This window comes from Pungitius pungitius, unplaced genomic scaffold (genome assembly GCF_949316345.1).
Source record: "Pungitius pungitius unplaced genomic scaffold, fPunPun2.1 scaffold_153, whole genome shotgun sequence".
Taxonomy (NCBI): domain Eukaryota; kingdom Metazoa; phylum Chordata; class Actinopteri; order Perciformes; family Gasterosteidae; genus Pungitius; species Pungitius pungitius.
This window is the reverse complement of record NW_026909919.1, coordinates 2,116-15,915: the sequence shown is the minus strand read 5'-3', so window position 1 is coordinate 15,915 and position 13,800 is coordinate 2,116. Positions and strand designations below refer to the sequence as shown.

Below are 13,800 nucleotides of genomic sequence, written 5' to 3'. Positions count from 1 at the left end.
AACTAAACTGTCCCCCCCCCCCTTCACACTCTGCTTCCTCCCTTTCTCTCTCCCTCTTGAAGGACCCAATATCATTTAAACAAGGAAATGAAAACTAGGTCATAAATTCTTTCCACATGTTGCTGCATTGCTTTGACGTCCAGACCGGCTCCAGTGATGGATCGAAGGTATGGTTTTAATTCACAACCCCCCCCCCCCTCTCCTTCAACACACACGCACACACACACACACACACACAAGCATATCACAACCCCCCCCCCCCCCCCTAAGGTAGACCTTCTAAGCTAATATCCCTCTACACACCCTGCAGGCCCCGCTGCTCCATCTGCCCTGGCTCTCGTCTCTGCTAACTTCCAAACTGTCAATTCCCACCATCAATCCATGCCTCACTGCCACCCCCCTCCTCGGTGACCCCCCCACCTCTCCCATCCTCCACCCTTCAATACAGCACAGCAGGTCTGCGCTCAGCTCCAACAAATGTGGCCTCCCGTTTTCCTTTGCAGGAAACAGATGAAGTGAAATAAGGGGAAGGGTCGAGTACCAGAGGCTTCTTTCTGCATTAATAAACATGTGTTATTATTTGGTCTATAAACCACTGAGCAGCCCGGCCCTCAAAGGTCTTGTTTTGTCCAACAAAGTCTCCAAAATGTAAAATATATTTGATTAATTCCAACGTGAAAAAGCAGGAAATCCTCCGCTGTGGCGATCACACGTTGGTTTCGCACCAAAAGAAGTTAATTTATTGTCAAAATAATGTCAAACAAATAATGGATTGACTATTTATTACAGCAGCTCTGTTCGAGCCACTTGGATTAAACCTTTCTTGTGAAAACACAGTTTGAATTCATCCAGGAAACAGCCGGTTTGTTTTGGACTGAGAGCTAAACAGCCCGGCAATAAATCCTCCTTTCACCAAGGTCACGAAGTTCAGTTACCGAGGGGCGTCGACTCGGCGCTGTGAGCGTCACGGAGGCCCGTGATCCGTTGGCTGATAGCCGAGCAGGTGTTTAGAACGTGCCAACCGCGTGTCAGGTGACTGGGAGCGTGTTGAGTTCCAGGCAATCAACAATCAGGGGCGACCCCCCCAAGGCGCCCGGAGACCTTTAGTCAGCGCCGCGTTTATTGACTTTTTATTGTGACGACCTCGTCGTCATGGCAGCACGTTGGCAAAGTCAACTAATCAGACATCTAACCACCCACAAACCAGCGACCAGGCTTTAAAGCCTCGGGGGGCGGAGTCTCGCCCAGGTGCCTCCACGGTTATGTAACGACCCCCCCCCCCCGACCGAACCTCATTCTAATGATTATACCTGTGTTTTTAAAGTTGTGCCCTTTGTTGATGTATTCCAGACAACCACGTTAATTACCTTAAATTGTCTCCCTTTTAGCTCTGTTTTTGGTCTCCACCAGCTCTGAGGTGTTGATGTAAATACATATTTAATAGAAAGCAAAAGAGATAAGGTCAATTATAACAAAGAATTAGCGTTTAAAACCATCACGTGCTCTCCTCAAACAACAGTCACTGTACGTTGATGGTGGAAATACACCTCATTTAAACTTTTAGGTCAAAGAATCATTGGAATCCCACGCGGCTCACGGGCACACTCAGCAGCTGTGTTTCCCTCACACGTCTTATCTCGGGTCGGTCCTTCCTGTAAAACGTTTGGTTTTTGTTTGCCCTGGTTTTCCAGCCTGCAGCTGAGTCACTCTTCTGTGACTCGAGGGCCGGGGGGGGGGGGAGTTTACGGCAGGTGATAAAAACCTTTTCGCCACCAAAAGGCCGCAAGAAAAGGAGACAGTTTTACAGCTGAGTTTGTTTGCCGTCTCGTCTCTAATCCCCTTTTTTTTTAGATTGAAGTTTAACGCGAGGGACGATGAGTGAGGACGGCGTCTCGATGACCTCACAGAGAATCGGGCAGCCCACGAGGAGCCTTCAGGGGGGAGGAGGGAGAGAGAGAGAGCGTGACTCTCCACGTAGGAACGTCTGTTATAGCCATCGGCGTTACGTAAAGCCGGAGGCAGTCGCTCCTTCGGGCTGAAATCTCAAAACCACCTGAATCTCGAGTCCACTTTAATGACATCCGAGACCCCCGGGCCGACGGAAAGTGTGTCGCAGGGGACGGAGGAGCAGGAAGTGACATCAGTGCAAGTGAACATTAGCTTAATGGGCTTCGGAGGCTGCGCGTGCGATGACGTGATCGTCCCTGGCAACGGCATCACAATCTTCCCATCTGAGGTCATCCCGTTCCCCCTCCAAACATCTGCAGTCTGGCTTCGGTTTTCCCATTACCGGAGGGGGGGTTGTGGGGGAGGAGCGGAAATATTGATTAGAGGGGAGTCTCTCCCCCCCCCCCCGGTGATTGACTGCACCTACACGCACACTTTTTATTTAGATTTATTTATCCATTGAGAATATGTCCCTCCATTTAAGGCAGTAGGACCTGCTGATGTCGCTCAGGACTTGGGTTCTCTCTTCTCTTCCTGCGGTGGAAATGAGGCACAAAGGAAGCCCCCCCCCCCCACACCACCTCCTCTTTGAAGCTCCTCTCGCCCCCTTTTCCTCTTCCGTATCCTCCTCACAAAGAGGAGACTTTCCCCCATTTTCATTCCCAAAGCCAGGCTCCCAGAGCTTTACATAGATGGTAAACACAGATGCAGGTTACGTGACCCGGTGCTTATTGATTAGATGTTTTTGTTTACAGTGTATTTGTCTTCTGGTAACGTTAGCTTGCCCTGCTAACTAGCTTAAAACCCTACAGCAGTTAAGCTGTTATTTCTAAGACCAACGAGTATTTCACTTTCTCAGTATTACACAAAATTCACGAGTGGAACATTCTAACAGTGAGGACGAGGTTAAGGGGTTTGTCACATTTTAAGCAGCAGCTCAAACTTAGCGTGTTTAAAGCTAAACCCAAAGTAGCATATTTAGCAATCCTTCAGCGGAACAGAATGTGGAATTAATATAAAAATCTAATATCGCCTGTAAGGAGTCCTGCTCATTGACGCGCAACACCGCCCATGAATACCTAACGCAGAGATACGGTCACGAAGGGGAAGTTATAAATTCATATCGGTGAAACCTGACCTCTGCCTCAGTCCGATCTGCGACCAGCACATAATAAAAGAACATTTATTGTGTCCTGAATAAACATCACGTCGTTCCAGGCCCACGGAGCAGCGACAGCCTTCGGATCGGCACCCGGGTCGGTGGGGATTTCACGGCTCGGCGCCCACCTTTCTCTGCTTGAGCCTGCGCCAGATAAACAGCTGTGTGTGGGGGGGGGGAGGACGGCCATGTCCTCACCACCACCACCACCGCCAGCACCACCCCGAGAGCCGAGGGCTGCAGTGTGTGGGGGGCAGGAGGAGGCGGAACCGGCGGTCATGATCTCATGGCCTCCTCCCTTCCACGGCTCACCGCGCTGAGTCAAAGTGGCCACAACCAGAAGGACGCACACCCTTTCGCACACAAACACGCAGATACGCAGGCGCCTTCAACTTCAACCGGTTTTAAGGCCCAGTTGAGAGTCAGAAGAGCTTCAGCTGAACATTTGGGTGGCAGTTTCTCAACAAAAAAACTGAAATCTTAAAGGGACGTCGGATAGACCGGATCGAAAAGTGATCAAAGGTGTTTGACCACCTGACCAGATGAAGTAAACTCAAAGCTGAGCTAGATTTCCACCCCTTTACCCGAAGCAGGCGCTCCAACGTACATAGCACGAGATGTGCCCTCACCTGCGATCCCCTGCAGCAGCCCGCACACGTTGAAGATGCTCTTCTTCATGATGCTCTGGAAGCACATGGTGAAGACGGAGATGAACGCCACGGCACACAGCAGCAGGATCCCCGCCGCCAGGAAGATGGAGGTGGCCTGCCAGAACCCGCTGGCGATCTCCCCAAAGTGTATGGCGTACGGCCCGCACAGCACCCGGCGCTTCAGGTGGGGCAGCTTCACGCAGCGGCCGTAGATGCCCAGCGTCGGCCTGTAGGCCTCCCCGGCCGCCGCCGCCCCGTGGGGGCCGAAGACGGCGTCGGGGGTGCGGGGGAATCCGACCAGCCAGTCGGTGCTCATGAAGGCGATGAGCTCGCCGAAGGCGGCCACGATGCTCAGCAGGGTCCACAGCATGGAGCGGCAGGTGACGATGACATGGCACATGGCGCTTGGAGAGCGGGGAGGCCCGAGAGAGCCGAGAGACGCGGAGTGGGGGGGGTGAGAACTTTCCGTGTGTGTGAGGGGGCGGGAGGAGCAGGAGGAGGAGGGGGGGGGTGAGGGGGAGGAGCGGGTGACACCGGGCGGCTCAAGCGGGTCCACGTCAATGATTCACAGCACGCGGCGTCCCTCTCTCTGCTCGCGGTGGCTTCTTATCTCCCTCCTTGTTCTGTCGTCTGTTTTTGGCGTCTACATTGTAGTGAGGTGGTGCCCCCGGAGCCCGCTGGCGTCACATCAGACACGCCTAAGAGACAACACAGAACAACAGGCTTCAATTTGTGTGTTTAAAACATGGAATGCATGTATATGAGAAAAGAAAAAAAGAGAAGCTCTCCCGCTTTCCACGAAGCACATTGAGGAAAGTGTGGAGGAGGAGGAAGGGATCTTCAGGAGACGTTTTAATGGGGATGTTTTCGTTTGAAGCGTCCTCTTCTGTCTTTGCCGTGTTTACGTTACAGGATTTGCAACCCCCCCCCACCCCCCCGGCTTATTCTTCCACGGAGGTTGCAAGGGTGAAAGCTAAGACACAACGACGTGCAGAAGTGGATGCAGACAGACAGATAAACAGGCCGGGGGGGGGGGCTCGTCGAGTCGGCTGTCTGCCGATGACCTCGGTGACCTCAACATGACACAAAGAAGGATTAGACTTCGGTTTAGACTCTGTGACGTATAAATAATTAAATAATTAAGTCTTTTCCTCTGTTTAAAATGTCCCGTCATTGACCTAAATGAGAGTTTTACTGCAGATTATCGGCCTCATTTTGTATGAAGTTTCACAGTACAGTGTATGTGTGTGTGTGTGACAGATGATGTCATCTCAACAGAGATGACATCATCAGGAACAGGCACAGACAGCCGCCTCAGTGGATTTGAAACCAAAACTAATTTCATGAATCACAAAGTGTTCTCGTTGCCTCACAGTGAACAGATGCCGGCTCGCATTCGCTGATTGGACATATTCAAACTCAACCCCCCCCCACACACACTCGACACCCCCCCCCCCACACACACACACACACAGAAAGACCGTTGAGTTCCAGAAGTCCTACCTGACTGCTGGAGAACACTTGGGAGAGGACGCAATTTGAAACAGCTGGGAAGCTTTGAAGACCTGGACACCTAACCTTTGACCTCGCCCCGGTGTGTTTGCTTCACGTGCTTGTCGGGGAGGGTGGGGGGGTGTCTTGGTTTAGTAGAACCACAATGAGTCTGGTTCTAGTGATGTACCACACAGACGGGTCGGTTTCCCAAAATAAAGAAGTCATGCAAGGGGGGTTTATGATGCCTTTTATACTGAGTGGGAGGGATTGGAGAGGGGGGGGTTATTAGTTTACAAGCTTCGGGCTGCCCCCACCACCCCGTTGACCCCCAACGCTGACCCCCATGCATGCACACTCGGTGGGACCCCAGAGGTTTCCCTGCAGGCTGCATTCATATCGAGGCCCATGATGCAGGAGGGGGTCGATGGTCTGTTGCAGATGCCAGAGGGAGACTCTTAGCATAGCATGACATAGCATGACATAGCATGACATAATAGTGTCGCCTCCCGCTCTATGCTGTTGTCAGGGTGCTATTATAATGCTAACCATGCTAACACTCTGTGTTTAGCATGTAGACCGGGTTAGCGTGCTAATAGACAGAAGGTACAGCAGGTATTTGGTCTTAAGCTAAAGTATTCAAATTTTGAAAAGATGTTCTGAAGAAAAGCCGGAGGATCAGCAGAGTTATTATAATTCATCCTCGGGGGGAAATGAATGTCTGTTCCAAATGTTACGGCGATTCTTCAAACAGAGTTCTGCTGTGATGACGGAATGTAGCATCGCCCCGTTTCCCCACATCAAAAGGCCAATGGGATTTTTTTTTTTTCCTCCATTGGATGTGACTCAACAGAAGTCAGGGGACCACCAAAGTCCGTACGGTTCAACCTCTGAAGGAATCGCGAATATCCGCACCCGCCATCCAGCGCCGCGTCGCCACGGAGACCGTTTGTCCAGAGCCGGATGGGGAGTTTTTAACCCAAGGGTCCTTCAGATGAATATCATCCAACAGTTTTCTTTCATTTCGCAGGCCTCTCGCCTGATGGGAGCCAAACAAAGGGAGCTCATGATCTGTGGGGATCTGTCAGAATGGGAAGCGCCTGCAGCTACTGAAGGGGAACGCAGGGGACGATTGGAGGACCACGAAAGCTCTTCCTGCCTGCGCTCCAAGATAGAACACACATGGCGCCATGTCAACTAGCGGCAAAACCTCCATCTGATTCTCTTTGCGTCATAAAAGACGGAATAAGTCCGTCATTCAGGGGAGAATTGCTGCAGTTTTTCCAAAGGCGCATCCTGCGGCTCGTGATTCAGACTCCAGACATGATATTTGCACCCTTTCACATCCGTTAGTGTGAATGAATGAAACTCACCCCTTGGTTTGAAAAACGACGGGACGATCGAAACCAACAGTCCAACCCGTGTCCATGCGTCTCCTGGAGAAGTGGCTCCTCTGCCCCCTCGACTCTCCTCCTCGGCTCACACACGTCCAATGCTTCACTCTCTCTGCCTTCCTCCTCAGACTGGCGACTCCCGGACCCTCCCCCGCCGCCCCCCCCCCCAACTCCCCCCGGACCCTCCCCCTCGGACGGCCACGTCTCCTCTGATTGGCCCACCAGGCCCCCCCCCCCCCCCCGATCCCCGCGGCCACACTTCTTGAGAGAGTCCACATGGTGGCCGTATTGCAGAGCTCCATCTGGGTTAAAACAACAGGGAGGGTCGTCCCCCCCCCTTTCTGGGTGTCTCTCGCCTTCTCTCTCGCGTCGGGTTACTTTCTTTCAATCAGCGCCTATCATCAGCCCGAATGAGAGCTACACTTTCACTTTGTTTATGAAAAACACCACCAGAGTTTTCTGTAAATGCTCTTCATTCACATTTCACATAAGTCACTATTTTATTACACATTACAAGTAAACACCTTGTGTGATCTTCAAGTTACTTAAAAGAAGCAATGGAAATTGATTCAAGAACTCTACTTTAACTGTGTATTTCCACTGTGTCCTACTCCTACTTTTTTTACAAATAAATGACGTGATGTGCTTTCATAGACCATATTGATTATTCGGGGGAAAGTCGCAAGATACCTTTTTAATAATCAAAACTAGCTGTGGCTTTAACAGCTGGTTTGACGTCCCATTCAAAGCACGTAGTGCCTCACTGCTCCCAGTGAAAAAGGTGCGTAGGTACATCTTGTGCCCGGATGTCCCGTTAACCCGACTGATGGAGCAGGAGCTCCGTGTTGGAGGATTGCTTCCAGCCTTCATCCGACGGCCGCTGCGTCTGCACAGCAAATGACTTCCATATGAGGACGGGAAAAAAAAGAAAAGAAAAAAAAAGGGGGGGGGGGGCGACTCTGACAGGAAGAGAAGCCGATACGCCGACGCATTTGAAGGCGGCGTGGAAAGCCCGCGGAAGAGGCCTTTCTTATCAGTTTGAATGAAAGTCAAAGCCAAAAATAGTTCTTCCCCCCCCCCACCCTAAACCTCTGACCCCTTCTCACCCCTGTGGTTGCGAGTCGAACCTTTTTTAAAGTCACACCTAATCTGTCGAGAGTGTGACAAGAAACCCGTGTTTGCAGAGCCGCTCTGTCCATGGAAACCGTCGTTAAGGCAGTCGAAAAACAACCCAGGACTCCTTTCTCAAACAATGGCTCCTTGATGTCAGACAGAAGTAAACAAAAGCAGGCTTTCCACTCCCAGCCCGGATCCTGCTTCGCCCGCTGAAACATTTGATTTTACTCCGAACATCCAGATAAATGATGGTAAAATGATATCGTGCTAAAGGACTGAGGCTAATGCTAGCATGAAGCATGCTAAAGGCTCACAAGTTGACGATCCATGCAGAAACCGCAGTGTTTCTCCGCTTTTAGCTTAAACAATTGGTTTTATATTCAAACCATTTTTCGTTTTAAAGGGTCAAAGAGAAAGACGCTTTTTCTTCATCCATTAAGTTGCAGGAGGGAGCGGCTAACGTTAGCCTGCAGGCCCAGAGGACATTATTCTACCATCAGTAACTCCTCACGGAAGAACTGCTCGATTTAGCTAATCACCATCCGCTCGCAGCTCGTTTGGGAGTCGAACCCTCTCTGCACGTCACCTCCTCGAGTCTGAAGCAGACGAGGAAACGCGCCACAGATCAGACGCAGGCCGGGCCGCGTATCGCCTTACGGGCTAATGGGAACCCGCCCGGCGCCCGCGCGCAAAAAGATGCTCCGGGAGATTCCCGTGGTTCAGCCCGGGGGAGGGGCCGCGACGAATAGCAGACCCTCGCTTCAAAAGACCGGGAAGATCTGAGGAGGGTGGATGGGTCGTTGGGGGGGGGGGGGGGGTCCAGGTTAAACCATCAGTCGCACGGATCTAACAGAACCCGGCCTTTAACCCATCTGTCCCTGACAGACTGTGATCAATAGTATGCTGTAGATCTGAAGAGAGTGTGAAGCGAAGCAGAGTGAAAGCGGATAACAGTCAGATAGTCGGGTGGGGGGGGGGGGGTTGGAAGGGGGGTAGTGGGGGGGGGGTAACATGAAACATCTTGATGTGTTCTCACTTTGGTTTGAGTACTTTGGTTCTGGAAGGAAGGCCCTGATAGAAGAGGAGACGCCACATCTACGAAGAGACCTTTTGCGGTTTAATTTGAGTGACGGTCTTTCCAGGACCCCCCCCCCCCCCCCCCCCAACGCCCCGAATACAGAGAGAGCCGAGGACGTCCCAGACGCCGAGGACGCCGTCTCTTCTCGTCCAGGGAGGTGACTTCACGCGGCACAGCGCTGGGTTTCGGTCCACACGCACGACTCCCAGATGTGCCTCTTTTCATCCGCACGTGTTTTCAATCCGAGTCTCACGTCAGCGGCGAGGACGCGCAGGGGTCGCTGGGGAGGGAGATGGAAGCGTACCTGATGGGTGCAAACAGCCCTGGAGGCATATCCTGAGACACCGATGGATGGTGGGGAAGGGGGGGAGGGCGCAGGGGGGGGGGGGGGGGGGGGTCTCCATTCAATCAAAGAGGCCTGAGCCTCCACTGACATCTGGCCCCATCGACAGATGTTAAACATCTCGCTCACAGCTCGTTTGCACCGATGAGCCCCGCAAGAGCAACGACGCACATTCTACTGTGAGGCTGCGTTAAACGTTCTTCTGCTGCGGCGCATCGTTACTCACGTCCCCCCCCCTGCTCCCCCCACACACACACACACACACATCTCATTCATGCATTCGACACCGATCCATTGGTGTAATACGACAGCTGACAAGGGGAAGGGGGGGGAGACAGATGCACGTTCCCCCACGGCGAGGTCACGCCACATCGCGGTTATCCATCACGCTGCGGTCCAACGCGCCGCGGTGCTGGGGAGGGATCTACGCCGCCTATTCCGCTAATTTATCGACTTTCTCTTGGGGGGGGTGGGGGGGGGGGGGGTGCAGCAGGAGCATAAACACATGAATATGCTGAAGACAGGAGCGTGGGAAAGAGAGAGGGAGGGGGACGGATTCCGGCGCTCGGGGTCGGAGAGAGGGGGGGTGGGTGTGGGGGTGGTGGGGGGGGGGTCATGCACACCTGCGAGAGGCACAGAGACGCAACACCTCCGGCCGGGTGGGAACGCTGCAGTAAATATACGAGAGGAAAAAGAAAAACGATTCCAGTCGATGAACACGGAACATTACAAAAATACCCAAAACACGCACACCTCCGTCCCACCTCGCCTGCCCCCCCCCCCCGGAAAACATCTGTTCATGCAATCCCACCGGCTGGCTGGAGCGGCGAGGAGGAGCAGGAGTAACTCCAGTAGGAGGGACGGGGTAACTCTTCAGCGGGAGGAGGGGAGGGGGGGGGTTGCAGGAGGTCAATGATCCCTCATCTTCTCGTATTGAGCAGAGGAGGCCGCAAGGAGAGAGGGGGGGGGGGACAAAGAGCATCTGACACATTGCAGCAGCCTCTGAGTGGGTGGCCGACAGTGGACAGATTCTTTTTTTTGGGGGGGGGGGGTCAGACTTGAGGCAGCTGGTAGGAGTCAGTAAGAGATAACAACACTTCTCTTATAGACCAAAGGGAAAAGAACATTTCGTTTAGGTGCTGAAACAATAACCTGCAAACAAGTTGATCAATTGGAAATTCTGGGCTGCATTCTTCACACCTACTTTCTCTGACTTCTGATGCACTGAGGGGGGGGGGGGGGGGGAGGGGGGTCCCCCACTGTTCGAGAGCTGCAGAGTTTTGGGGCCCTGAGGTCTAACACTGGTCTCCATTGTGTTTAACCACTTTCAGCCCCACCTTGGGCCCTGCACACAGCCCTCGGGACCATACACACTGGTGGTGGTGAGGGGGGGGGTGGTATAGGGTGGGGGTGGGGGGGCTTCAAATCCCAGTGCTTTTGTTTCCCAGGCCGGACTCAGGAAACCAGCCGCTGTGCTGAGCCGGGTGGACGGGATTTGGAGGCATTGTTCTCAGCGGGTTTTCTGCTTTGGACGGTGCAGTTTAATCCCAACTTCCCTGTGGCTCCGACACAAACTCCCCATGCAAGCTGAGACCTCCACCGCTGCTTTATCAACCCCCCCCCCCCCCTGGGGAAGGAGGGGGGGTGAGGAGGACGTGGGATGACATTGCTGTTGTGGGCAGTCCAAGCTGAACCTGATACTCCCTCCTCCAAAACAAAAGTAAGCACCGCCAAAATGAAGGCTGGCACCAGACTCTCTGGAGTTCGGCATAATAAAAAAGTATCAAGTGATATCGCCCCCCCACACACACACACACACTCACACACAGCCCCCCCCCCCCCCCCCCACCTTGCGGGCCCTTCGGCAAACCGACGCCAGCGCCAGAGGAGGCGAGGGATGGAGACAAATGAGGAGGAGGGGGGGGGGGGTCAAGCGAAAAAGGAGACGCGGGGGGGGGGACTAAGTGTAGACGCGAAGAAGCGTGCTGCGTTTGTCAGGGCGGTTCCGGGGGGGGGGGGGGGGGGCAAAGAGCGCCGAGAAGCAGTGCTCCCCCCCCTACACAAAGACGCGATTGTCCAAGACGTCGCGCTTTTCTCGCGTGGAAACAAAACAAATGTCCGATTCCAGCAGACTCAGGATTTAGGATTCGGTGAAATGGTCTCGTATTGCGGGGGGGGGAAGCGAGGTGGAGGGGGGGCTGGTCCCACTGATGTGTCCCAGTATAGAGCAGGAAGACAAAGGAAAAAAACAAGTGTGAGATAACAGGAAGTGTCTCCTGTTTTCAGACAAACGATTCTTCTGTTTATTATCTTAGGTTGGGGGGGGGGGGGGGGGGGTTTCCACTTTGAAATGACCTTCACAGGTGGTCCCTGCTCATCAGCTCTCACGCCGCTGTTTTCCTCCATATTGGAAAAACATGGTCGCCCCCGCAACGCGACCCCCCCACACACCAGATAAACACACCGGACAGATTCCATGAGTGGAGCGAAAGGGCAGCGTGAACTTGACCTTCAGCCGAGATGATAAAGAGGAAAATATACAATCGGACACTTTATTAGAAACTACGTTATTAAATTAAATGTATTGCAGGGGACCTTTAGACTGAGTAAACCTTCCAAAACGAGGAAGTTACTGAAGCATAAATATGAAATACAACCCCCCCTGCGACCCTCGGTGTCCGCGTGGATCCATCAGAATCGAGTGCAGCGGAGATGTCACACCTGCGCGGAACAATGGGGGAACAGCTGGCGTTTCCAGGTGCCAGGAACGCCAACAACACGGGAGGAAGGGACGCAGGAAGCCGCTTTGTTTTGGTCGCTCCACGCGGCCCCAAAGGCCCCGGCCAGGCCGCCCCCCCCCCCCCCCCCTCGAGGAGGAGCTGGAGGAGGTCTGGAGGACGGGTTGTTATGAGGAAATGACTCTACTTCTGTGTAGTGACCAGCAGGGGGCGACTCCTCTGCTCCCATAGACGTCTATGAGGAAATGACTCTACTTCTGTGTAGTGACCAGCAGGGGGCGACTCCTCTGCTCCCATAGACGTCTATGAGGAAATGACTCTACTTCTGTGTAGTGACCAGCAGGGGGCGACTCCTCTGCTCCCATAGACGTCTATGAGGAAATTAAACATTGTAAACATCAGTTTATGGTCACAATCCGAAGTTTTAAGTTTCTTCCAACGTCCAAAAAAACGACGATTCTGTGTCTGCTGGATCTTTTATGGGCAAATATTTGTTTATTACTTAATATAACAATATGTTAAACCTCTGTTTACATTTTTCCGGCGTGAGGCCAAAACAAAATAAATCACGCCGTTGAAATCTTTTATTTCATAACATTACGGTAGGCGACATAAAAGCAAACTGATTAACAGATGGCCGCCCCGCTCGCTCTTATCTGGGCCCCCGTTAAGGCCTTTTTAATCACGGAGGGTCAGGGGTCACGACGTTGTGCGGCGCCCTGCAGAGCTTCTCCCCCGACTCGCTGACCAAGGTCGGCTAAAGGGAGCTAAAGGTCGAGGCTTGTGCAAACAGACGCGTGACATGTGATAGGGGGCGGGGGGGGGGGGGGACATTGTTTCTGTGACAATGCAAGTAATCAGTGGCCTCGGGGGCTTTCCACAGCGCGCACACACACACACACACACACACACACCCACACACACACACAGGTCAGATACCCGGTTTCATTTAGTAAAAGACACAGATTTGTGGGGTCCATATTTCAAACTTTCCTTTCATGCAACGTGATGCTGATAAGATAATAACGTACAATCGACATTGTCAGGGGGGGGGCCTTGAACACAGGAAAAACAACCATTTGTTGCCCCAAAAACCTCCAGAGTGAGCTTGAAACAATAAGCCAATAAGCTTCAGTGGGATTCCTGCACCAATAAACAGGAGAGCGACGCAGCGGGACGCTTCGTCATCAAATGAAACGCTTTTGTGTTTCTTCGATTCCTCCCGGCCGGGAAGAAAAATAACCCGATAACACGGACACGGCACGCTGTTCACACACACCTGACTCTTCCCTGCTTCCCACGCTGTCATCTGGGGGACGGGAACGGAGATGAAAACAAGAACCGCACTTTTACAGCTGAATCCCATCGAGTGTAAAAGTGAAGAGAGACGAAGAATCGTGTGTTTTGTCCTCCTTGTAGAGTCTCAACTATAAAATGCCTCTTACTTAAGGTGCTTCTTTTAGGAGCTGAGCTGTTGAGCCCTTCCACAGCTGGGGGCAAGCCATTAAATCGGGCCTGGAGGGGGGGGGGGGGGTTTGTGGAGGGTGCTCACTACAACCAGGTCCACCACAAAAGGGTCTTTCTTGTGGAACTCAGGGGCTCTGGGAAAGGGAGCCTGGCGGAAAGGAAGTATGTGGTTAGTCCAAAATGTAAAAAGGAACATTTGGGAAATCTGCTTAGACGCTTTATTGCTGAGAGCTGGCTGAGGAGATGGACACCTGAGCGATTAGCTTAGCATCAGGCTGCAGGCACCTCTCAGCAACTGAGAGTTAAAAAAAAGACAAATATGTTGCTCTCCTAATCTGACTCTCAACAAGAAACGACTATATACAAAGAGTATCAAGATAGTCCTTGAAGTATTTCAGTAGCCGCACAAGCAATGAG

At 52.7% G+C, this 13,800-nt stretch overlaps 1 protein-coding gene across 2 annotated transcripts; it reads right to left on the bottom strand.

The window, feature by feature from the left end:
* Window positions 1-3,358: 3,358 nt before the first annotated feature.
* LOC119226905 (LHFPL tetraspan subfamily member 2a protein) lies at window positions 3,359-13,404 on the bottom strand. Of its 2 annotated transcripts, none has more exons than XM_062560697.1 (2): window positions 13,196-13,404; window positions 3,359-4,454 (listed from the first exon to the last, which is right to left on the bottom strand). In XM_062560697.1, exon 2 carries the CDS (start codon window positions 4,154-4,156, stop codon window positions 3,671-3,673), a length of 486 nt encoding a protein of 161 aa, XP_062416681.1. In that variant the 5' UTR covers window positions 4,157-4,454; window positions 13,196-13,404; the 3' UTR covers window positions 3,359-3,670. The 2 variants fall into 2 exon arrangements, with proteins under 2 accessions (XP_062416681.1, XP_062416680.1); XM_062560696.1 differs by lacking the exon at window positions 13,196-13,404 and adding an exon at window positions 6,621-6,784.
* Between the last annotated feature and the right edge of the window lie 396 nt (window positions 13,405-13,800).

What these genes read in the sequence shown, in the direction of transcription:
- LOC119226905 (XM_062560697.1), bottom strand. Translation starts at nt 4,156, where the DNA reads ATGTGCCATGTCATCGTCACCTGCCGCTCCATGCTGTGGACCCTGCTG.